This window comes from Cimex lectularius, unplaced genomic scaffold (genome assembly GCF_000648675.2).
Source record: "Cimex lectularius strain Harlan isolate CLEC.00 unplaced genomic scaffold, Clec_2.1 scaffold149, whole genome shotgun sequence".
NCBI classification, from domain to species: Eukaryota; Metazoa; Arthropoda; class Insecta; order Hemiptera; family Cimicidae; genus Cimex; species Cimex lectularius.
The window spans coordinates 680946-707079 of record NW_019392736.1 but is presented as its reverse complement, the minus strand read 5'-3'; the positions used below and the strand labels follow the sequence as shown (position 1 = coordinate 707079).

The 26134-nt window shown below is 34.0% G+C and overlaps 1 protein-coding gene across 3 annotated transcripts in view; it reads left to right on the top strand.

Moving 5' to 3' along the window:
• The first annotated feature begins 1414 nt into the window (after window positions 1-1414).
• LOC106667981 (protein big brother) overlaps window positions 1415-26134 on the top strand; it is a 44601-nt gene continuing 19881 nt past the window's right edge. For all 3 annotated transcript variants that reach the window (XM_024226975.1, XM_014396334.2, XM_014396335.2), the window contains exons 1-3: window positions 1415-1725; window positions 7464-7550; window positions 7622-7729. In XM_024226975.1, coding sequence (XP_024082743.1) covers window positions 1432-1725; window positions 7464-7550; window positions 7622-7729 — 489 coding nt within the window. In that variant the 5' untranslated portion in view covers window positions 1415-1431. The remainder of the gene's footprint in view (window positions 1726-7463; window positions 7551-7621; window positions 7730-26134) is intronic.

Here is a 26134-nt window from a genome sequence, read left to right as displayed (position 1 = left end):
GTTGATCTTTCCAAACGGATAACCTAAAATCAAGTGTGTAACTCGTGATCCATGTTTATTATTTGTCTTCCAAGACAATGGCAAAATAAAAATTGAAAAAAACGGATCGGGAAACGTCTAAGAGAGGGTCTAGTGCGCAGCATGACTGCTAAAACGCCATCCTATTTAGGGATGGGACGAAACAAGGTCGAAGCAAAATATATTATATATACATATATATATTTCTAAATTAATATGTTGTTGGTTTTAACCGGAGGGATATTTATTCAATTTTTTCCACATTTTATTTCAGAACTATCGACAACGCATTTACCAAAGCTTCTTTTGCTGTAGATAAATTTGTTGACTATTTTTTAAAATCGATTTTCTAATTTTATTTATTATTCATTTTTGTTGGTAATTTAGCGACAAATTTTTAAAAACGTTTTTGTTTTACACATTCAATTCACATGAGACATTTTTAAGAAGGTTGGTTGGTGTATTCAGCAATATTTGGAGAAAAAATCAATCTCAACCAAAATATTAGCCAAAATAAAGTGCATCAGAAACAATCGAACAGGTATTTTATTTATTTGTTTATTTTTTTAATTTCCCTTCATTAAAAAAGTGGATGGAGCACAACATCGGTCACCCTGTTACATTGAAAAATCAACTGTACGGATTTTTATGGCATTAAAAATTTATTATTTTTTTAGTTGATTGTTATAAATGTTTTTTAAGTGTCCATACTGATTTTGTGGAACTCCATAATAAGTTGATGGGTAAGAAATAAAGTGTCTTTTCCACAATAGGCATTTATTGTGTCAAAAGCGTTTCGGTCTAACATAGACCATCTTCAGTGATTCTTGACAGACTATCGCCACGTCCATAGTAGTCCAGATATCCACTTTTGAAATTGCAACTGTGTAAGAAACCGTCAAACTCTTTATTTAAAAAAAAGTCGCTGACGATGGACTATATTAGACCGAAACGCATCTGACAAAATAAATGTTTACTGTGGAAAAGACAATTTACTTCCTACTCATTGATTGTTATAAAGTTTTGTTATGTCCTGATTTTGTGTTTCTCACCATTAAAACTTTGTAAAACATCTAATATATTTTTCTATTATCTTGTTTTATAATAATACAATAAAATAATTTATGGACTTTTGGCCAGTTTTACTAGCTGAACTGATAGTGAACTATTTTTAATATGTTATTGAGATTTTCAAACGTGCTCGGTGGTCCGACAAGGAACTGCTATAAGGCCAAGGTTTTGAATATTTAACGAAGTCATTAGTTATTTAAAATCCAAATAGGGTGTTTGAAGCAAGGGTTTTACTGGGGTCCCCGGTGTAAAAAGAGATGGATTAAACTAGAAAATTGTATTGCAAACGACTCCCTGCAAGTGGGGTAGCTGTGCTTTCCAATAGGGTAACCGACGGTGGGGATGGAAAAACTAGGCGGTACCGAATACGGATTGGCCACACTCGGATCCGCCCAACGCCCATTTGACCACAATTCCCGTCCTCGCTTGGCGTTCACTCCTCAGTCTTGTCCCAGACACTACTCAGAGATGATCTCCATGAACGATCCGTCCGTCGGGATGATACCTTTCGACAGCATTGGCCTTTATGAGCAACCGAAACCGAGGCTCATCCTTAAAATGCCTAGGGTCTTTCCGGACCAAAAGGCGAAATTCGAGCAGGACGAACTGTTCAGGAGGTTGAGCCGTGAATCAGAAGTAAGTCAATGCTTTTTTGGAGTACGTAAACAAATTGTACCTTCTGTATTAAAACAAGCTGTAAACATTTCTGGTTGCTCTATCTTTAAACACCATACAGTGTATATTTCATTAATAACCGTAGCCAATTCACAAATTATTTAATCAGACAAACCAATTTTTTTTTTGTTACAAAAATTATAAAAAGAGCTTTAAATTTTATTTATATAACTATTACAGACAATGTAACTAACTTACAAATAAAATAGAATCCAAACATGTTAAAATCCCTGAATAGGATCTGGACAAGTATTAGTGTGGAAACAATTCAATTGATTGTCTGCATTATTTATTTTTATTTATTCTTCTATAACTGGTTCTTTTTATTATATTACATAATTTATAAATAACTAAGTAGTAGTAGTGTTAACGTAAATGTTGTTCTTTGAATCAACAATCTCTGCTTTTATTGCAATAAATAATTAATTATTTCTTTAAAAAAAGTTTATTCAATGATTTTTCAGTTTTCATCGTGGAAGTATTCAAATACAATCTTTCTTCTGTGACGTTCCCTCTTTGAAAATAATAATATTTGTATATATTTGTAATTAATTATAATATTTGTGGCAAGGTCTTATATAGGAGGATAAAAATCCTCACAATTTCACCACTTACACATTTAACAAACATGACACTACAGGAATAACACTAAACTTTTTGTGAGTATGAATACTTTAAGTTAAAAATTCTTCTTTATATTAACAAAACCCTTTTCATTTTTTGTAAAAAAAGTTTAATCATATTTCACAATCAAGTTTGGAACTTACCCAGGCCTTGGGGATTACCAGAATGAAGGTCGAAACGTCTGAAATTAAATAAAAAAAGAGTCAACCACTTATTGTTAACGTAAATGTCGTCATTTCCTCATTTTATATAGTCTAATTAACTATTAATTTAAAAAAAACATTTACTACCTGTGATTTTCATTTTTCAACCTTATTTGCTCATAATGACGCCTTGTAAAATTCAATACGAATTTGTAGAATTTAGTTTTTCAAAAACTTAAATTTGAAATGTAATTACTGTCATTTCTAAATAATCGCTCGATTAAAAAAACGGTGTCAAATTTAGACGAAATATTTTGATTAATACGTCATAATTTACAAGTGTCCTGTCTAGTGGTGCCTTCTGCTCATAAAACGAAATAATTCCGAGTTTGATTTTTCTTTCACGCATCTTTCCTTCATACTTTTTATCTCCTGTTTTCTATACTTGCTATCGTTGTTTACGAAGTGTTTAAGTTTTAAAACACTATTACTATAATAATAAAAGAACAATAAGACACGTATACATACAAACACATTCACCCCCTGCCAGTTTTATATCAATGTGTTTTAAAATTGTACAATCTGGATTTACTTAATTTGTACTCAATTAGTTGTAATTGAAAAAAAAAATTGAGATGTCTCTTCCAAAAAACAAGTAGAGATCTAAAAGATAATTGTCGTTATAGACAGCATTCACTTAAAAATTGTTTTCTAGTCCTCAAAATGGTTTTGTTCCGAATAGCGAAAGTTTAGTAATGAAACACGATTTACTACTGTTAAACTATACTCTCACATGTTTTACCTCACAGGTTTTATACAGTCTTAGCCAAGTCACATAGAAATATTTAAAGAAAATATCACACGTTCGTAAATCTATTACATTAAACGTCCAGTAAATTTTTTTAAATTAATTGGCGCAATTTTTTTTCCTTGAGGAACTCAAACAGTGTGAATTACTTACAATGCGGAAATAAAATCAATGTAAAATCATGTCAAAAAGGCTTCTCGAAACGCGGCGCAACGGTTAGGCAAAAACGCGAAGCGTTCCGGGAATTACCTAATTACTCATCGGCTTTTCCTTCGTCTCTCCCAATACTGTAATCTTCTGGATGTATTTTTCCTTTTTGGTTCTTCTTGACGTCAATGCGGGATTTTCCAAATGGAGAATCCATCGTTTATTGACGTTATTAACTATTTATTATGCTTTGGTAAAAAAAAAATTATGTTAAAATATGGAATATTAAAATATAAAATTGTATGAGAAAAAACTTCGGTTTTATACTTGCAAATTTTAATGTAAAAGTCAACGTTGTTTAAATACGTTGCTATAATAACGGATCTAAAAATATTTTTGTTTTTAATGAATATAGAAAGTTATCAATAATGAAAAGTATTATTGCCATATGGCTGATCTCCCCTTTTTTCCTATTCGAAAGCCCATTCAACTTCGAAAGCACCAACTATACAAAAGTATTATTGAATTACTTAACATATTAATTTTAATATGTACTAAACATTATTTTTAGAATATCAGTAATGCACAATGTAATGGGGAGGATAAAAACTAAGTTATTTTATTTAATGTCCGACAAATTATTCTCAAACAAGAAGACACAAACGTGGTTGGTTAATTCAAATCTGGAAGGTCAGTTGCTCAATTCTTTGGCGGTATTATTTATTTGATTTATTTTTTTAAAATAACGTCATCCAATGTATACGTATTGTATGTATACTAGGAGAGAGATTTACTCCTAGAGATATACTAGAAGATACTAGGAAGAGGTTCGGAAAACTATTTTTAATAAAAGTTCCTTTCCTTTTGATAAAGTGAGAAAAGAATTAATTATAATTGTTATCGATGTTGGGCAATGCTTTGAGCTAATGGGTGCATAATCTGATTTGTTTGTTTTCATTCTCGCATTTGTTTAACGTGCTTTTGTTTAAACTATTTTAAAAAAGAAGTTGGTAAGTGTTCTGATTTTTGCACTAATTTTACTTCGAAATGGTAATACAATTATTTTCACTTTTGTTAAACAACCAAAAAAAAGACAAGCAAAATATTCACTGCCTATGTTAAACAAGCTAAGAGAATCGTGTAAATTTTATAAGTTGTTCCCATTTTTTAAATAAGTACATTTTTCTTAAGAATTAGAAAGAATGACCTTACTTCAACGCTACTTTGAAGATCACAGTAATAAAATTGGCCAGCATACGTACAGACTATCACAATTTTAAAATAAAATTTTCTGCTTAAAGAACCCCGCTCAAAGTGCATATACTTTGAAACATTCGTATAAATAAGAACACACTGAATATGTTCGAAATGCTGAACGAAATGTTGGACAGACCAAACAAGCGACGATTAGCAGACTATAATAATGGGAGGCAATTTACTTGTATTAAATAATCCTGATTTATATAAAATAATTAATATCCACTAGTGTTCGTGGTCCGCTTGACCAAATAATATTTTTCAATTAATTAATCTGAATTTAAGGTATTGCTTGAGATAAAATCTTTGTCATTTCGGTATATTTAGCCGAAGGTCGTGGGCTCGAATCCCGCTTGTGACACTGACTTTTTTATCTCAACCAATACTTTAAATACAGATTATTTAATAATTAATATAGTTGGTCCATTTTATAGGTTTTAGTGTGTTTGGTCTTTTTAAAGACAGAAAATGTAGAGCGTAACAAGCCTTATTACCTAAACTTTCCGTTTACATTGAAAACTTGGCAGTTATTTGTCATTCGTAACATTTTCCATAATTTTTTTTTCGAGGCAGTTAACAATTTTTATAAAATCACCATAGCTTAACACCATGTTATTAAAGGCCTTTTTTTAATTAACATGTAATCGTAACAGATCGGTTTCAAACTGTAGATTAGACATGTGTGTTTCTTAATGACCTGTTGTTCCATAATTTGTTGAAGTCGTGAGGAGAGGTCAAGAATGAGGTAATTTAGCAAAACATCTTTTTCATTCCTCAGAACATCAACAAATGTAGATTTGACCACTGGAAAAAAAAATATTTAAAAACATAAAAGTAGATCAATTCCTATCATGAAGGATGGGTTGACGTACAACTATCGAAAATAGCTGATACCCTTTATCGAACAGCTTTACAAACGACTTTGAATGTGAGATAGAGTCAAAGACCGTACAGGAGTCCATAAATATGACAAAAATGTGGTTTTATTTAGAGGTAATTGAATATTAATAATAGATCTCAAAATACAAATTGCATCATTGCATCCCTTCCTTGGCGAGACTTATTTGTTTGTGAGGATTGTTGTATCGGTGTAGTAAAATTATTCAGAAATTATTACATTCCTCCCCACAATTTACAAACATACGATCTTCACATGTTCTTCGAGGAGTGTGTTACTGTCCTGAATCCAGTTTGTCAGCCGTATTGATAAAATTCCAGTAAATACTTTAGCCATGTTATTAAATAAGGCAATTCCTCTATAGTTATTTGCATCCTTTGGGTCACCTGTTTTAAATAGTAATTTTAATTAATCTTTAAGTATTGGCTGAGATAAAAAAAGTCAGTGTCACGAGCGGGATTGGAACCCACGACCTTCGGCTAAATACGCCGCTGCTCTACCACTTGAGCTCTCGTGACTTCGATCCACTTGGACACGAACTTCCCATCTCAACAAAATTTTCCCTCCTTTTTGCCATTTTTCAAATTTTTCGCATCCCGCTCGTGTCTTTTTTATCTGAACCAATACCTTACATAAAAATGTTATTTGGTCAATCGGACCACGAAATCTAATGGAAGTAATTTTAATATTACTAAACCCCACTCTTCTGGCATTTCTTCAGACAAAAGGATTTTATAGAAGGTTTTGGTAGGGTCCTTGGTTGTGCTTTGTAACATTCATTTGGTATTATAACCAGTCTTGGAGCCTTATCATTTCTGGCAGAGGAAAAACCTAAGAGGATTTCATCTAAGGTTATAGGATCATCCAACAGCGGATAAAAAAAACTCCTAGATATTTTAATGATTGCTGGGGGTGGAATTGAAAATTGACTGCAATAACAGTCCAGTTCATAAATACTATGATCCTACCTGTCCCGCTTTTGTCTTTCCCAGTGAGTTTACTAACCTCCACCCTATTACTAACATTACTTCTTTGTTTCTTCACTATACTACTTTTTCCTGCATACGATAAGATTTTTTTTTTCTGGATAAAAATACTTCTGTAAGTTTTCTCCTTCAAAACCATAATTTTACATATTTTGTTGTAACTTCTATTGAAATGTCTTTTTCCTTCTTTACGATCTTTGTAGTACCAGAGTTTTGTAGTACTAGCTTGTCGATTACGAATAAAAATCTTTTGAATTTGTTTCATAACAAGTGTTTTGCATAACTGAACAAATGTTTTTATTATTGTCTTCAACATTATTGCTAATTAGTAAATGGAAGGTGATTTACTGATAATTTCATTAATTGGACGAGCAATTATTTCTCTTCCTGTTGTATATCAGTGTTTATTCTTTTTATCTTAGATTTTTGAAAATCATAAACCCTTTCAATTTTTTCCTGTTAATTTTAATAACGAAACTTTTATTTATTGCTTTCACATCATACTCATTTATTATTATATTTGCTGTGTTGTATATGAATGGTACAAATCCAGTCAGGTAAAAATTCCGTGAGATGATTTTACGTAATTTCTGACTTTTCCCTTTGCTTTAGACTTACACGATCATAATTCTTCAAGTCTAACTTTACTATTATTTCAAGACTGAAATATTATTTCTATACTGCGTTATTATACACTAGGGAAAACAGCCCACTTAGATTGTAAATTGTCAATTTGTGTCAGAATAACTGTCAAATTGGTAATGTTTGTCCACGTACCATAAACACAAATTGCACTGATCTTCGATTTTATTAATTATTTTATTTTCTTCTGTTAGGTGCGGTATACGGGATACAGAGACAGACCTCAGGAAGAAAGGCAGATAAGGTTCCAAAACGGATGCCGGGAAGGGCACACAGAAGTGGTAAGTTTTAAAACAACTAAAACCCTTTCGATTTCATTTAAAAGTTTTAAATATTTTTCTTGTTTCACAAGGCGTTCGTTGCGACTGGCACCAACATCCAACTTGTCTTCTCTCCTAGCGCGAACGGTTATCACCTACCTGGAAACGGCGATTGCGATTTCGACAAGGAACACGGAAAGGTAGGAGTTTTAAAGATATTTCCGACGCGTTACTTGTGCTTTTTATATCGAAACACGGCATAAAACATAATTACAAGCTTGGTTAGAAGCTCAGTTATACGGCAATGTATAAATGTTTATAACAAATCTTTTCTTTAATAAATGTATTTCTTCTAACTTGCACTACTCATGCTGAAATAAATTTAATAATATAAGCAGGAGAGAATAGAGTAATGAAGGGGAAATAAATATCAGTCCAGGGTATTAAGTCGAATTCCTAATAAAAAATTAATAACCTTTAAATAAAATTTAAAAAATTATAAGCCAAAAGTAAAATACACAAATAAATTATATTTATTGAAAAATAGTATTTTTTAACTTTTTATATTTGGCATACAAAAAAAAACTTACTTTGTAAAGACTAATTTGACATAGTTGTAAATATATTGCTCGTAAAAACAACCGACCACTGATTTTTGAACGAAAAATGGCCAGCTTTGAACATGCATATTTTCTCAGCCTTTTTAAGTCACAGATGTGAGCTAGGTCTCATTTTGTAGAAAATTTTACTCTGAACAAGATGGCTTTTTAAATGTTTTCCTACCGTCAGTCATTCATCCGGATCATTTTAATTTTTGCACTTTTCACTAAAACATCAAATTGAGCTGTGGAGACAGGAAATCGAATTTGGAGCGGCGTCCTGTAGCAATCGATAAAATTTTTTAATAAGCTTTCAATTCCATACACTTTTCGAGTTATTTGCGATATTAGGGCAAAAAGCGTGTTTTTTTACTTGGTCATCGAAAAAAACCGACTCACCCTCTCTCCCGATTCTACCATACATAAACCTATTTTGAAATGGGAAGGAAAAGTTGAATTTCCGTGATGAGGTAAGTGGTTATCGACAGCAGAAGCATTCCTCATTTCAAAAGGTCAAAGTAAGAAAAGGTAAGAATTATTTAGAGATCGTGAAATGCGCTCTGGTGTGACTTAGGGTTTAGAAAAACGTTTTCTTTACCGTGCTAACGTTTCGATCTTTATTGAGATCATCTTCAGGGCTCAAAGTGTTTGTTGTCTGTATAGATGTGTCATTATTGTGTGTCGTGTTGAGAGTGCCCTTAAAAGTAAGAATTATCTCTTCCATGTTCATTTTTTTTTAACTTCTCGGAGCAAAAGTTGTAGAGCGTAAAATTTGCAAAAACATGACAGTTAAAAATTTATGTTAATTTATTTATGTTAATGAAATTTATATTAATTTAATCGGGAAAGAGAGTGATCGTTTTTTTTTCCCATGAGAACGTAAAAAAACCACTATTTTCCCCAAAAATCGTGAAAAACTCGAAATCGGTTGAGAAATCTGGCAAACTGGAAGGTGACCAATTGAAAGCTTATTAAATAAAACCTATCGATTTCTATAGGGCGCCCCTCCAAAGACAATTTCCTGGCCCCACAGCTCGATTTGAAGTTTTTGTGAAAAGTGCAAAAATGGGCATGCCCCCTAATTTTCGAAATTACTGATGAATGAATGAAGCTAGGAAAATCCTTTTTCAAAAAATGCGACCTAGATAATCTAAACTTAAAAAGGCTGAGATATATATATGTTCGAAGTAGGCCTGCAATAACGATACTTTGATTTTACTCTTTTGTTTGCATAACAAATGCATAAATATGTAATTTTAATAATTTAATATTGCCCTTATTCTTCAAATATTTATTTATAAAGACTAAATTTTAATAACTTCAACATGAATGTAACGGATGTCGTACTATTATTACTTTTCTAAGGTACTTCTTTTAAGGTAAAAGTTAACTATGACAAAATGATAAAAAGTACGGATAATAAATAAAGATTAAATGTGTCATATCCACATCAAAATGGTTTTCAATCGTACTACATTCGTTGTTATAGAAAATACACTTACAATGCTATTGTTCTAAACTACTTTTTATGTGCTTCGTAATTTGCAAAATGATTGGGGTTAATTAATTTTTTATTCGAGGCTTTTAAATCTGTAATTATAATCGATGTTTTATTAATATGATACAAAATGTATCATATTATGATACCAAAATTCTTGTTTGTTATATATTCGGGAATTGCATCTGCCCAACAGGATTAGATTTCCTTTTAGATCGTGTCGCCACAACTTAGAAAATGTCTTTCACATCCTTCTACCTCCCAATTACGGACTAAGGACTTCATTTGAAATTATATTTTTGATGCTCTGTCAAAGGGAGTCTGATAAGTACGTTAAGTAATTACAGGATGCCGTGAATAGGATTATGTTGACGGGGGCCATTGTGCCCGATAAGTAGCATTTCGTTGAATAGGGATCCCATAGGGTCACCTTTCACCGGAGACCGGTGTTGTTGACAATGTAGACTTTCCTCGAGGATGTAGCGATATAAACAGGAGGGGTGGCTTGCGGATCAATAGCGAGAGAGAGAAATATCGAGGGGGCTTCGTCGCCATTTTAGCAAGGGGGTTAAGCAGGCGCCATTTTGTTTCTAATCCGTTACACTCGCTTTTCAGTCCCACCCTAATGGTAATTAGCATAATATATGAGCTGGGGTGCGGGGTTCCTAACAAGCTGCCAGCTCGGTGTTGCTTTTGACAAGGTCTGAATTACATGAATTGCAGGGGTCCGGTGTCCACTTCATTTCTGACAATTCTTCGCATGTTGTGTTTCTTTAATTTTTAAAAACTTTATTTTGTGAAACAATAAAATATGCTTTGATGATGCTTGAGCATCTCCGATCATCCTGGTCGGCCTATTTTTTTTTTTTTTTACATTCTTCAGTGGTTGGCTTGTAGTTTGTGGTACGAGCTGTGATAAATACCTTCACTTTTGATAAACGGACAAACGGATAAAAGATAAACGATTGATAAAAATACTCAGACCTACCATTGAACGTAGGGAAATCCAATAGCGCGTCTGAAAACGCCAGCGAGATTATAAGGATCACGATAACAAGTGATGTAAATTACAAAACTGTAGTTATTTGTAACAGTCTATGTTTATGATCCATGCAAAAATACTGGCTATTATTAATTTTTAATCTTTGAGTAAACAGACCAATTTGCACATGATGAAATAGAAAAATAAAACACTATTGCAGGAATGTAATAATTGGTAAATTGTTGTTTGCTGTTAATTATTAGAACTATACAGGGTATCTCGTGATCAGACGTCAATACGTCAGGAGTGTTTCCTAGATGAGTAAAAAGTTCCTATTGTACAAAGACAATTTGTATTTGAGGTATTTCACTTTTCGTCTTACTTCCATAGTTCACTTTTTTTTCATAAAGCCTAGTATCTCCTAAAATGTGTTTAATGCTTATTAGTAGCTCTTTAGTAGAGTTAACATCTCTGTACAGCGCCATATTTGTCAGTATTTACATAACCATGAAAATGTTAAACTGTACCAAGAACTTTGCAAATTCGTAAAAGTTTCTTATTATTAATTATTCTTTGTATGTAGTAATTATTCTTATTATTTCTTTGTAGTAATTATTCTTTGTATGTAAGGTCGTGGTTGAAATGAAAAAGTGGTATTCGAACCCACTAACTTTTTCATCGAACGACACTAACTTGTTCATTTCAATCAAAACCTTATTAATTATTCGACAAAGAATAATTAATTGAAAGAAGTAATTTGGTCAATCAGACCACTAAACATAATGGATTTTAAATAATTTTATTTCTTTTTTGCTTAAGGTTACAATAAAAAAACAAATAAAGATAATAGTGTTTGTAATGTTCTTGCCATTGTATGGTCAAATTTACAATAGAGTTAACATTTAATTAGATACGTCGGACTTTATGGAATATTTTATTTGTGTAAGTTTTAACTCACCTGAAAAGTGAAATATCTCAAATACAGATTAGGTTCAAACTTTGCCAAATGGGGACTTTTTCATTTTCACATTTAGGTTTACTTAGGTTCACCTGAAGTATTGAAGCTGTTCAGCGGACACCCATTTAAATCCATTATATTTAGTGGTCTGATTGACCAAATTACTTCTTTCAATTAATTAACTTTACATAAGGTTTTGGTTGAAATGAAAAAAGCTAGTGTCACGAGCGGGATTCGAACCAACGACCTTCGGCTTATATATAACAATATTTAGTACAATATTATTTATTTTATGTGTACATATTGTATGAATTTGGAGACAGGTATTTCAATAGATTTGGTTAAATTCTTCTATGTATTTAGAATTCAAACTTTAGTTCCTTTTCGTGATACATTATAAATATTGTATTTTAGAATAGATTTTAAATATATTTTCACGACATCTTTCGGTAAAAATTGTAAACTCGTTTAAAAAAAATAGTTAACTCTTCCTTAGCCCAAGTTTATTTCTATCCTCATCATCATCAAAAGCTAAGTGGTTGCGTGCCTCAAGATTCAATATCTATTATAAACTGAAACGCTTTGACATATGTTCTAGCCTAGTTATAAAATACGATAGATTCTTGTGTGATACAGATTAGTTCAGTTCCATAAAATAAATTTTCCTAGTTTCAAGAAAATTAATAGAAACGGCACCCGATGACATTGTAATAATATATATACTTCTTCTTTTAATAATATACTTCTTTTCCCTTGTGTTTTTGTCGTTGGCTAAATTGACACTTTTTTTACGTTTAATTGTGAAATGTATATTTTATGTGCGTGTTACACTAAGTTCGTCGACATATTCCTTTCCTGGCGGCAGCGTCTACTCCGGTCTGAAAGACCCAAGGAAGAAACATGGAGCATATAAAGATGAGGAAATGAGCTAGAAAGAGGTAGACGAACATAGAAAGTGCAGGAGCCCAAAACGAACACAGAGCCTATGGCGCATTTTATACCATAACCAATATCTCTCATAGGGAATGACGCATAATTCGAACAGAAGACAAAAATAAATCCTGATTTTAGCTATCGTGTCAAATAATCTGCCCGATGTTGGTTCTGATTTGCAAGATCAAAGTTAACAAGTCAACAATGCAAAATACAGTCCAGAATGCGTAAAAGAAAGCGGATAAAACCAATCACGGGGAGCATCACAAACTCAGTGTCAAAATAGAGAAAATTGGCATTAGTGTAAATTCTCCAAAATGGTCAAACAGAACGAGAACTATACTCCAGAAGACATTTACACGGGCGTGAATCCGTAATAATATCGTAGTAACGGAGAAAAAATCGTGGAAGAAAGGATCCACCGTAAGTACTCCTGAGTACGGCCGTAAATCTTGTAAGTTGCAGTGTATCACCTCCTAATTTTTCATTAAACTTAAGGTTCCCTGAATTTCAAATGTCGCCTAGGAAGAACAGAGCTGGTTCGAAGTTTTGCCGTCAGCTGAGGTCGTTTTGACTCTTTCAAAAACAGGGAATAACGCCCGAGTCAAGTATTCCCTTTGTGCCGGTATCCTGAAGAGCTTTCGGAACGGCCCTGCATTCTAAATTACACCGGTGGGCCACGGGAGCTGGAGTTGGGCTTATAGAATATTTGAGTGTTTGTTGACAGACAAGCTGCACACTGAACGAACAATCACAATAGTGAATAGCCGGCCCCCCTAGCATTTCCTCGCCCTCATCCTCGGCATTTTGCCCTACTCTACCCTCGGCTCGTGTATGCGTCATTTCGAAAAAATTTAAATTAAAGCGGCTTCGAAAATATTTTAAAAAATAATACTTTAAAAAAAGTAAGCAATTTTTTAATAATATTCTTGAGCTATGCGGCGTGATGAACTAGTAGTTTGGTCGTTTCCGATCTATTGCTCTTCCTATCCTCGTCTATCCTGTCGTTTTGGCCTGTCACACAAGTTTTATGTATTTAACCGTTTTTACAATTAGACTGTGTTATTTTATCAGTGGTCTCACTTTTATAGGTTTGCAAAACTTACGCCCACCTCTGAAGATGGCCAAAAGCCGAAATGAGTTTGACAGGCAAAACTGGCGAGAACAAGCTGTGTAGTAGGATACAAAATGACCAAGCTATATATTTTTTCTTTTTCTTACAGCTGTAAAGTCTAAAATAATATCAGACTATTATCTTTAACCTTAAATACCTAATTTGTATTGAATACGTAAGCTGTGTGTGATAAAAAATAAACCTTTAAAATTCGGTCTCAATGCTCAAAGATCTTTTGTTTTTTGACGTTTTGTTTCAGTTTAAAGCTTAATATCTTTCAATTAATTAAGGTTTTTCGTTGAGATAAAAAAGTCAGTGTCACGAGCGGGATTCGAACCCACGCCCTTCCGCTGAATACGCCGCTGCTCTACCACTTGAGCTATCGTGACTTCGATCCACTTCCCATCTCAACCCAACCTTTCGAATTTTCCCTCTTTTTTGCCATTTTTCAAATGTGGGTTCGAATCCCGCTCGTGACACTGACTTTTTTATCTCAACTAAAAACCTTAATTAATTGAAAGATATTAATTGGTCAAGCGGACCACGAACTAGTGAATGTGGAATAAAGCTAAAGCTAACTAAAAGATACAGTATATCTGTTTCTTTAATTATACAATAACAACAAACTGGAAAAACCAACTTTTAAAATCCAACTGTCACAGATATAATTTTCAGTGGATTTGTAATTGCTGCAATATTTTTTTCTGTTCCATTTTTTTTTTTTTTTAACTGTTCCATTAGTTTTATTTCTCGAAAGCTTATTATTTTTACATCATTAGCGTTAAAATCTCCTACAAAACTCCGAAATAAAGATATTAAACAAAATACCACCTTCACAAAAAACATAATATTTTTGCTAATTACAGCAATTAAAACTGTATAAAGCCTAAATAAAGAGTTTTTGCACACAAAATTGTTGAAAAATCAAATAACTGTTAAAATTAGCATTGACATTAAGGAGTCAGAAGTGGTTGAAGGATGTTTAAAGGTTTAAACGGCGTCCTTACAGTAAATTATCAAATCATCCATCATGAATTTGTTTTAAATGATGAAATCGAATGGGATGAAAGATGATGACATATTCATACCAGTGTTTAAAGGTTAACAAAGATTTACAGGCACACGACCTCTGAGTAGGCCCTCGCCCGGTATCAGTTCTGAAGTGTGTTTGATCATCATTAGGGCTGAGGGCCCTCCCCTAAACAATACGTGGATCAATTAGTACTCCTCTCTTCTATTTTCTTCTACTGGGATACGCAACACAAAGGACTTTTGTATGAGAGAGCGCGACACGCGCTTGGTTGTTTTCGTTACGACTCAATGATTAACGACCATGGGAACCCGGTGATCATAACGCGATTATAATTAGAAAATGATCAATCTACGTAGTTTGAATAAATTATTTGAACTTTGATTCGGCTTATTCGAGTCTCTATTAACATATAATTGAATTTGAATAGTTGTTTTGTTCCTATTAGGTCTCCGTCAACCGTTTCTTTACGGCAACGAGCGGAAAAGTGGAAGAAAGTAGAAAAGTCAGGTATTAAAAGGAAGGGATCAAACGTTTCTCGTGAAACGCCGACGAATTGGCCACACCCTTATAGGAAGAGTCAATAAATTTGGAAAAATTTCACTTCAAAAATGACAATTTCGAACCTTTTACCATAGCATATTTGTGCCAGACGATTTTTATTACCGGGCCTCTCATACCTGTCTCGGCTGTTCTTTTAAAAACTCGACAAATGTTTGGGGTGCGTTTATTATATCATAAAGTCTCAGACAACTGAACAATTTTTTCCTCACAACGATGACAATTCCAGTCGGACGCGGAAGAAGTTCAAAGTTAAAATACATAGTTGTCAGTGGAAAGTCAGTATTCAAGACGCTTGTAAAAGTTTCGGCGGATTGAATCTTTTCCCAAGAAACTAAAATAATAAATAAAAATTCAGTAGCAGACGTTCTCAAAATAACAAAATGTTTCAGGCAAACGTTACTTAACAGACCATCGTTAAATGTTACAATATATTTGCTAAACCAATTTTTATATAGTAAAATTGTCCTTCTTTTCCCTTTTTCTAATAGTTTCGATTTTTTTCAGTTTTTCTTTATTTTCCTTCAGTGTCCGTACCGTAGGTCGTGGTTCCACCTTCCGATTTTTTTGTCCTTTCTTTCCCTCATGATTCTCATAATAACTTCTTGAAAAATAGTTCACTCCCTTTCGAGTATGAATTCCTGTTACTTTTTATGTGGTTTGAAGTCTAATTTTGGTGAGGAGATCGACCCACGGTACATGATGAGGAAGAGCGTCGATTGCAGGTCACAGTACATCCAAGTTTACCAATTTTAATGTATCTTGTTATATCTGTAAATAAAAACAGGCCCTGGGGATGAAACTATATAGAAAGCTTGGCAAATACTCCAAAACATATGTATGCCGTGACCGTTATTAAAACCTCTTTCTCATCATACTTGATAGCCTTTCCTAGTACTTTTGTCAGTCCTAAATTAAATGTGTCTTTCTTAGTGTCCGGTTGTTTCATAATTTGTTGAAATCGTGTGGAACAGTCAAGAATGAGATAGTTTGGAAAAACACTTTTTTTATTTTATTTATGACCACAACACTTTCCACAAAACCAATATGACACCACAAGAAGAGCACCATACTTTATGGCCTGAAGATGGCCCGTACAAAAGTCGAAACGTCGGCAAAAAAATAAAAAAGGTCTCATTCATGATCTTCATAATTCATCTCATTCTTGACCGCTCTTTACGACTTCAACAAATAAACCTAGAATAAATTTGACACTGTCAAATTGACAGTAATATCAGTGTCATTTCATATTTGTTGTAACTGCATTCTTTCCAAGATGTTGAAGAGTCAGTACTTGTTTCCCTTTGTATTTCTCTAACAAAAGTTTTTTGATCTAAGCAAACAACTTAAATGCAATATTCTTTCTCATATTGTTTTATTATCGATTTTCTTTTGCCAAATTCCAGCGTAATGATCTTTTTTCCATTGTATTTATTATTTATTATTCTTATTATCGTCGTTACTTCTTTACTACGTCTTAAGCGCACAAATGGGTAATCAAGAGAACAATAGATCTTTTTGCTTCCCTTCTGTCTTGAGATATTGTCCATTTATTTAAATGGCTCTTCAATATTTGCTTTTGGAATAAATCTCATTTAGCCCTAACCATTATAAAAAAATAAGTATCCAAGGCTTACCATTATATTATGTTTATTAATAATAAATTTAATGTATATTTGTTTCATGAAATTGCATTGAGATGTAAATGAGTAATAAGAATGCCAGTCAACGAAAAGAATATATAATGTAGAATACAGAAATTATTATTTTATCGTTTCGAACGAAGTAATGATTAGACAGAATAAAAGAATATTTTAACCTGAAAATTGGACCGCTCTGTTTTACATTTGTATTGTGCTTATTTCGTTACTAGACTGAGGTCCATGCTTCTATACAATTATTTAAACGCTTTGGTGATAGGCGGAGACAAAAAATATCTGGAAACCTACAAACGATTACATATATAAAAACGGTCTTTTGTTGAACACGTGGATACGTCAGCTTGTGACCGAGGAAGAAAAGGCGTGTGCCAGTTGAAATGAGCGTTTTCCTGAAGGCAGACGTAACTCACTTATAAAACTAATTGCACGTTTATTTCCACCGAGCCCTCCTTATTCCGCTTACCGCCAGGATGGGAATCACGATTTAATTTACATCTGCCCCTTACTGGTCAGATGGTGCTTTTTTCCCCAGTTTTCCGGCGAATCCTGATCGTTCGGTTTCGCCGGAGGCCGGTGAAAAGGAGTCCATCTGCTGAGGGACCACCCTCGGAAAAAAGATGTTCAGTCGCACGCCGGACCCATTGTTGCCCCAGCCGGGCATCCGTGTCTAATCCAATTTCCATTACACTCAAATGACCTACGCTTTAAAAACTGACCTCGATCATCCTTCTCTAAAAGGGATTGCCCTGCGATTTGCATCGTTTCACCCTCATCTTCGCTCCATTCTGCTTCTTTGAGCAATAACACATTGATTGAAATTTAGCAAGTTATTAACGGTGCACTATTTCCAATTATGATACAAAGGCTTTTTTTTACCAAATACCGTTTGATAACAATGTTTAAAATTATTTGGTGACCGTGAGTTGCAGTCGGGTGTGACGTAGGTTTTAGAAAAACATTTTCTTTATCGTGCCAACGTTTCGATCTTTATTGAGATCACATTCACCTAGCTTGCTATTTATTAAGTTAGCCAGTGATCTAGATTTTTAACCCAAGCCAAATTCATGGAGTCAGAATTCATCTTTTTTTTCTTTTTAGTAAGGTTTTGCAATAATATTGTAGTTTTGACTACTTTTTGGAAAAACCCTTGTTTTTAATATATTCAGGTTAGACACATTGTTGCTTCTCAACTAGGATCTTATTTTGTCAGTCTGGACTGCCTGTTTCGGTTTTGTTCGTCACATTTCATTATATTCAGTGGTCGGTCTGTATGCTATTTCGTCAGTTTTAGTAAAATGTGAACGATTGAAAAGAGCCGTCATTGATGGAGTAAGTTTAGAGGGTTTTCTCTATGGTTATTTTGGTCTCTTGTTATGTCCGGCAGTTTTTCTTCTGATGGTATTTAGTATTTTCAATGACTATGTTTTTTGTATGTGTTTGTAGGTGTTTACATCTAAGTTTTGGATTACGTTTTTCTATCATTGACCTAATTTTAACTTCTGTAGTTGTTGATTGTACTTTTATTTGAGGTGTTTTTTTTGTAATCGGATTTTCCGTCATCCCTTGATGTGTGTTCATTTTTCACTGTCCGTTTTTTTTTTTTTTCTTTTCCCCAGCCTGTCAGATATGTATTCTGTCTTTTCCTATAGTATGTTTCTATTGTAAGATTTTCATATGTAGGCGAATGTGCTTCTTTCTTAGTTGGTATATTAGTTTGGAATGTTTGTGATTATTACATCCGTTGTTATACAATGTTTATTTTGTGTAATTTTTATAAGTTTATTGATTTTAATCTGTATGCCACTTATGAAATTCAGAGGTGTTCTCTGTTGGCGTTTTCTGTATCTTTCATTTCTCATTTTTAGTATATTAACTTATACTAAACATATCTTCATCTGCTGGTATTTAGCAACAGCCTTATGTCCCAGATCCATTGAGATTTCCCTCAAAGGACAATTTGGACGGTCAAGGGGTTGGGGGAGGGACACGTTTTTGGTGATCGCCGGGGGAAAAATGAGGGGTTCGGACTACTCTAATGGCTTGGGAGTGCCGATATAGCTGAAGGTAATTTCACGGCCCCGCTCACTAAGCACGCCCCTCATTGTTAAACGCCTTTTATAATAATTACCTCGTATGTTTAGACTGACAATGGCAAATGGCCAGCGTCCGCTTTTCCACTTCCTAACGGCCCAACCGTTAATTGTTAATCTGTGCGAATGGGGATGAATTCGGGCTAAAATTTTCCAAAGGGCTTCCATTCTAGGTATATAACATTTAGAATTGTCTGACGAAGTTGGCCGTTTTGGCTGGAAAAAATCTCCCCGGTCTTTCTGGTTCCATAACGTTTTTCCCAAGGACTGGAAAAGGACCTTATTTATTTTACATTTATCCCACAAATTTATCCATTGCTTTTATCCATGCTGCCTAAACAATAAAAAAATAAAGTAAGTTTTAAACTAAATTTGAAATAAAACTTTTGAAATCAATTACACACTTAGCCGCTAAACTGCAATAAAATCTGCAGCATGGTCATGTCTGATTGTTTTTGCCCTCCTATCCATGTTGTTTAAGTCTGTCATATGCGTTTCGTCTTCTCATCATCTTCAGTAGAGTGGTTCTGTGTTATTTTTCAAACATGTGTTTTGGTGACAAGATTGACAAAACAGCACTACGAACAGACCAGAACAGCGAGGATAAGCGGATAAAACATTCGGAAACGATCAATCATTTTTCATGCTACAGATTTCAAGAAAAAATCCCACAATATAATTGATTAAAAACATGCAGTGAATATAAAAATATAAAATTTGAAGCAATTCGAGAACGCACGGTTGATATTATGAGAAAATATTGGCAATCCGTAAGGTTGTAACATAAAAATGTGGTTTCATGAAAAAATTGTAATATTGTTGTTTTATTTTTTATTGTTACATTTATTTGTTAAAATTGGTCAAATGAGACTATCTATTAACTATAAAATAGCTAATTTAGTAATTGATAAATACACTTTAGTCTACTCATTAGAGTTACAGATTGTCTAGTTAGCTTCACCTCGTAACTTTTACAGAACTAACTCAAATGGCTTAGTCCTCTTCAGTCGTCTTACGGTGTTTGGCTGGCTTTGAAAGCGAAGGTAGTGCTTAAAGCATACCGCGTTATACCCGTGTCGATGTTCAGATCGCTGTGTATGTCGCCGTTGCGAGATAAAAAATTTTTTTACACGACATTTGAAAAATGGCAAAAAGTAGAGAAAATTCAAATGGTGGGGTTGAGATGGGAAGTTAATGTCCGAGTGGATCGAGGTCACGATAGCTCAAGTGGTAGAGCAGCGGCGTATCTAGCCGAAGATCGTGGGTTCGAATCCCGCTCGTGCCATTGACTTTTTTATCTCAACTAAAAGCCTTAATTAATTGTAATTCTATTTTGTATTGTTAGCGGGAATTCCTACATAACAACCAATAAAGTTGACGGTATTTGAAATCAAGTTCTTTCCTTTTCTTTTTAAATGTGCTTTCCAATTTAATTTTTTTAAATCTATTATCCTGCGTAGAAATTTTACTGAATTCTGGAAAGGAATTAAAATAAAATAAACTGTAACACTAATGAGTAGACTAAAAAGTGTATTTATCAAGTACTAAATTAGCTATTTTATAGTTAATAGATAATAATATTAGTCTCATTTGACCAGTTTTAATAAATAAATGTAATAATAAAAAAAAGTACATTATCATTGCATACGACTGGATTGTCTTCTAATTTTCTATTTGTGAAATTTACATGTACGGATTTCTGGTTATTTATTTTGACCATCCAAACATCCATTCGTGGATGCTGCTGACTGCCATCGTAGGCATGGATACATTTTCCGTCTGAGAGGGCGTGTCTCAACGTAAAATGTTGCGACGGTTGTGTTTTCCATTAGCGGTAGATCACTTGTATACAGCGAGCACAGCACCGGCCTAGGCCTTGTGGTACGCGAGCCTTGATTTCAAAAAACTCAGAGCATTCGTCTTATTGTTTTACATGGAACAGTATCTGAAAGAAAAGTCAAAAACATATTGTTTTGGTAATATTTTTTTGGCTTATGCTTAGCTTCGTGCCAAATTTTGTCAAAGGCTAGCGAAATGTCTAGGAATAAAGATGAACATACATATTTTATCTTCTAGAGCTTTCTCTGTAATATCAGTGATTCTATATATGTGATCCATATGTTGAGCGCTTGGCTCTGAATCTAAACTGGTGGCCTGGTAAAATAATGTTTGCTGCAATAATGTGAGCATAACACTTTTTAAAAAGTTTCACCTTTTTAAATATTTTTAAATTCGTTATTGTTTATATAACTTACAAAACAATAAGTAATTAGAAACGAGAATAAAGGAGAAAGCATGACTGTTGTCTCCAAGTAAACTAGAACAATCTAAGAATTTAAAACTAATAAAACTTCCCAATAAACAAACTAATCTCTAGTATCAAACCTTAAAAAAAAAGACGATATGACGATAATTGTGTTGTACTGACATCCACCTCGATAGCATGACGTTCTATTTCTTTTCCTTAATTTTGGCGGTGGAATAATGAAAATTTATTTAGCAGAATTTGTTCATTTTATCTGTTATGTAAAATAATTTTATTTTTTCATAGTCCCAGAGGACGGTTTAACAAACTACAAAACTGACTTTTATTGTCAGGATGGATATCAATTAAGCGAATAATCTGCCGGTTAAACGCCGCCGCCCTATTATTTTCTACATAATTCCTTCGATACCCTTGTAAATAGTTTGTAATCGTGGATAAAGACAAGATAGGAATTGGTCACGGAAATTTCCGGCTGACAGGTTGATTGATGTGGAGCAACAAGGAGACACGGCATGCTAATGCCTAGTGGTGACTTGCACACACCCAACCCTTAACACTTTATACAATACACCGCCCGTTTAAAATCTCATCGAAAGTTTTGATTTAATATAGAGCCTTTTGTTGTCTAAAAAGTGACTAATGACTTTGCAAGGGGTCACATGTGGCATCTCGGGGCCCCCTGCCGGCTTGCTCTTCCGAACCTCCTAATGGGTCCTTGTCCGAAAGAATAATAGTCGCCAGAGTAGTCGCTAAAAAAAGGATGTTGCAATGTCAGAAATAATACGTCTTGTCAGTGCTGTCATTGTAACAGTTTAGTCTATTCTATAGTTATAATTTACTAATTTAATATTTATATTGATCTGATTTTTTCTAATAATCTGTTCAACTTGTCCACTTGAGTTAAAATAATACCAATAAAGTCGATATTTTGTTAACAATTTCTTGATGATGTAAATGATCCATAAAACATCTCGTTTTTTTAACTTACCTATACATTTAGGTAATTCATTTCAGAAAGTTGGAAAGAATATCCGGATGAATTTTACGTTCTAGATCCGACAGAGGTCCTGCCATCATCGTAATTGTTAATTATAAAGGCTTTTAAGCCTATTTTTTACCATCGAAAGGCGTATTGTGTAGGCGTAAGCAGCTGTTTCGCTAACTAGGGTGTAATAAAGGCTGCATGTAGGTGGCCGCATTAACACCCAAGACCACCCTTAGACAGGCCTTTGTCTTTGGCACATCTGTGAAACAGAATGAAAAACAGTGCACAGATTACCTATTCATCACAATCTGTTCCGTAAATGTCAGTCAGATCCTCGGAGCTATGATGATCATCACCAACCAGCAAAAACCATTTATCACCAGCAAGGCAGGCTCAGTCCACTAGATTGAACACATAAAAATGGGTATTTTCACTGTAACAGATTATTTTGGTCTGAAACGATTGGATCCTATACGAGTTGGTTGCTTTGGCTGACCCTCATATTCCAATGTAATAAATTCATTCTGGTTTGAGTAGTATGTTGTAGTTTACTCTTTTGTTATTGACGCATAGTTCTGAATGTTTGCTAGTCGAGAGAGATGTATCGTCTATTAACTTTTTAGTTCCAGTCTAAGTATTTCACGTGAGACTGTTGTCTATGTCCTAAGTAGAGAACACATCAGTGGGTGGAGAAATATTGGGATGATTAGGAATTAAAGTTGATGGTTGGTGTTTGTCTGCGAGTCGGTGAACGAATGTTGATCTGGCCTGGGTCATTTGGGCATTGCGCCATCTTCAGTGAGGAGCCGATTTCCAGAACGCGTTTGAGTAACTTCAAAAATCCGTGAATATATACGGACTTAATAAGTAACCCAGATATGATACTGCCTTGGGGAACTCCTGTCCTAACATGATGGGATGAACCGTACGTTACCCATAAAAATAGTTAAACCGCCCAAACGTTAATTTTTGCCAGAAAGAGTCTTTATCCTTTTCTGCTATCTGCAGCAAATATGTACACTAATTAATTTTATATATCGCACACCTACAAGAAAAGTGACACAAGTTGAAAAATTATGAAAACGGGATTTTTTTTAAGTAGTCGGGAGTGTGATGTTACAGGAAAAATGGCCCAACTGTAGGTGGACTCATAACTGCTAGGCATTCGCTATATCGTTCTGTTACCATTCAAGTGGCATATCTTAATGTTGTTTCGAGCTTTAAAGCATCGGCGTGAGTATTTATCAGGAAAACTAGCACATTTCTAGTTGCGTCAGTTTTTTTCTTGTTTCACGAAGGATTGTATGCTGCACCGGAGTCACATTTTCACATTATAAAAAACAATTGTTAAATCAATTGCACAAATATGTTTTTTGTAATGTGAAATTAATACAGGCCCTGATGATGACCTTAAAATATGTCGAAAGCAGTAACAACAAAATTTGCTCTTTTCTTCAAGACCTTGATATAGAGCGTTAGTAAATTATTTTAGTTTCATTTTTTTATCTTAATAACATTTTATTATTTGGAGAGCGTAAGACGTAGGTTTGGAAAACATTTTCTTTATCGTGCCAACGTTTCGATCTTTATTGAGATCATCTTCAGTGCCTGGGATTTATATGGATTTACATGGATGTTTTTGCTCGTTTCTTAGGTTTGTATGTCTGCTATTATCACAAAGAAATTAATACCCTTAGAGTCATTCAAACAAACAAATTTAAATTACTGAGAGCCAATATATGCAAGAAATTCAGAAATCGTGAGATGCGGTCTGGTGAGCTACACATATGCAAGAAAAGTGCCACAACTCAAAAAGGGGTTGTTTTTTAGGGATAGTACAGGTGGATTTTTAAAGTTTTGTGTTTTCGCTTAAGTCTTGGATAACCTAAAGACAATTATTGATGGTTCATGACTATTTTTATTGCCAACAACCATAACACTTAATATATAAGTCGAAAAAAGTAAACTTCCATTTGTGTCTCCTGTCAATTTTTCTCTTGTTGACTTGTGTCACATTTCTTGTGGGTGTGCGATGTACCCATCATCCTGAGAAAATAAAGCATCAAATAATTCAGAACTCCCTTATAATCAGTACATTTTTTTTAATACAGGATCGAATAATGCTTCAACAACGGTTTCTAGTATTTTATGCCTTGCTGATCGGCTTGTTTCAACTTAATCCTTTTAAACTTGTTTAATGCGTATATTTTTCATGTGACTCGTATTTTACCAAAGCTTTTATGAACTTTTAATAGTTTAGTTATAAGTTCTAGTAAATAAGAATCATGATTAATGAGGACTTATGTGGTACAGAGTGTGGTATGGTCTGAAATGAGTTAGATACCACAATCACAGGGTAGCCTGCGAACTGATGACTCATGATTTTTTTCAATCACTGCGGTTGGAGATTAAAGTTGGTCAGGCGGTGTTATTTTTGTTATTTTCTTTTTGTGGTTTGTATGTATGGTCATTCGATTTTGATCGATGGCCTCATTTTCATTGAAAAGTTTGTGTGAGAGGTTTGATATGAGAAGTTCTAGCCTGGATAGAGAGTTAAGGTCATGTAAAATTGTTAAAAGAGTCTCAGAAGATAAAAATATATTGTAGATACCAAAACGTTGTTTCTAGTCAATCCAGTCTAGAGGATAATGGAGACGTCAAAATAAAGACATTCAGGGGGGGGGGGCAAAAATCAATATTTAGTGTCTCGGCACGCGTCGGCAGCTCGTCGCCCGAGGATACTTGAAATTCATTGGCCGAGGGCGTGAAGGCACCCCCATGGACGGTCAATTAATACAAATAGGCTGGATTCTCCATTAAATAAGCCGAGGAGTGGACGTTGGGATTTTAGATAATCCAATTAATATCAGGCGGCGACGCCCCAGGCCTTCCACGACCGTCGGACGTCCCGCGGGGTCGAGCAATGGAAAAAATAGAGGCGGCAACAGTCCTTTCTCAACCGGTTGGACCCCGACCGAGCCTTATGTAACGAAATGTTTTGTACCCAACGTTGACACGAGGACAAAAAGAGACAATTCGTCCCTCTCGGGCCGCTTTATCACATTGAAAACAAGAGACCAGTACAAAAGTTGACTTTTCAATGGCCGAAAGGAAAAAAAATGAAATTCCCATTCATTACGCCTGAATAAAAAACATATTGGATATTTCGATTATTGATTTTTACGAGAACGTTAGAAATTTATGGCCTGGCATCCTCTGATAAACAGAAAACCAAATAATTATTATACACAACAGCTGGCTACCAAAATCCTGCAAGAATTAAACTCACTTGTGAATCTTGCGATTATAACTTGGCAAGTTGAGGTAAAAGTAAAGGTAGGGATGGATGTCGTAAAAGAAGCTTATAATAAATTTGAATTTTCCGTCAAAAAAGAACAATAAATTTATTACATTTTATTTTGATCAATCCGTAGCCATTTCAAGCCTGCAAATAGTAATGTTTCAATTTTGCTTACTAGATTCCTCATCAATTATAGAAGTAGAAATTAACAAAAATTTATGAAAAAATGAGTTCAAGTTCAAAACTTGAATCTGGTCGGACATCTTAGGTCAGGCGTAAAAGTCTTCGAAAGAAAAAAAGGTTCACTTAAACTTTCGATTTACCAACTACAGCTAAGCCTTACAAAATTGTATAATTGTTAGATCTCTTGACTGGATATTGCTGGCTCAATAGTTTTGGGTCTACACTTTATTCATCATTGTTAATTTGACAGGAACACCCTTGCTTAATTAAGTATTAAGGCGAAAACACATTTTCTTTCATACGAGATGTATTTATTTGTATCACCAATGATGTCCTCAGTAGTTTATGAAGTAACAGGTCAGGCAGCTTAATTTTAAACCGATTAATTGTATTGCTGATTAAACCAGAAAAATGTTATTTTCTTAACATATTTGCAACATCTTC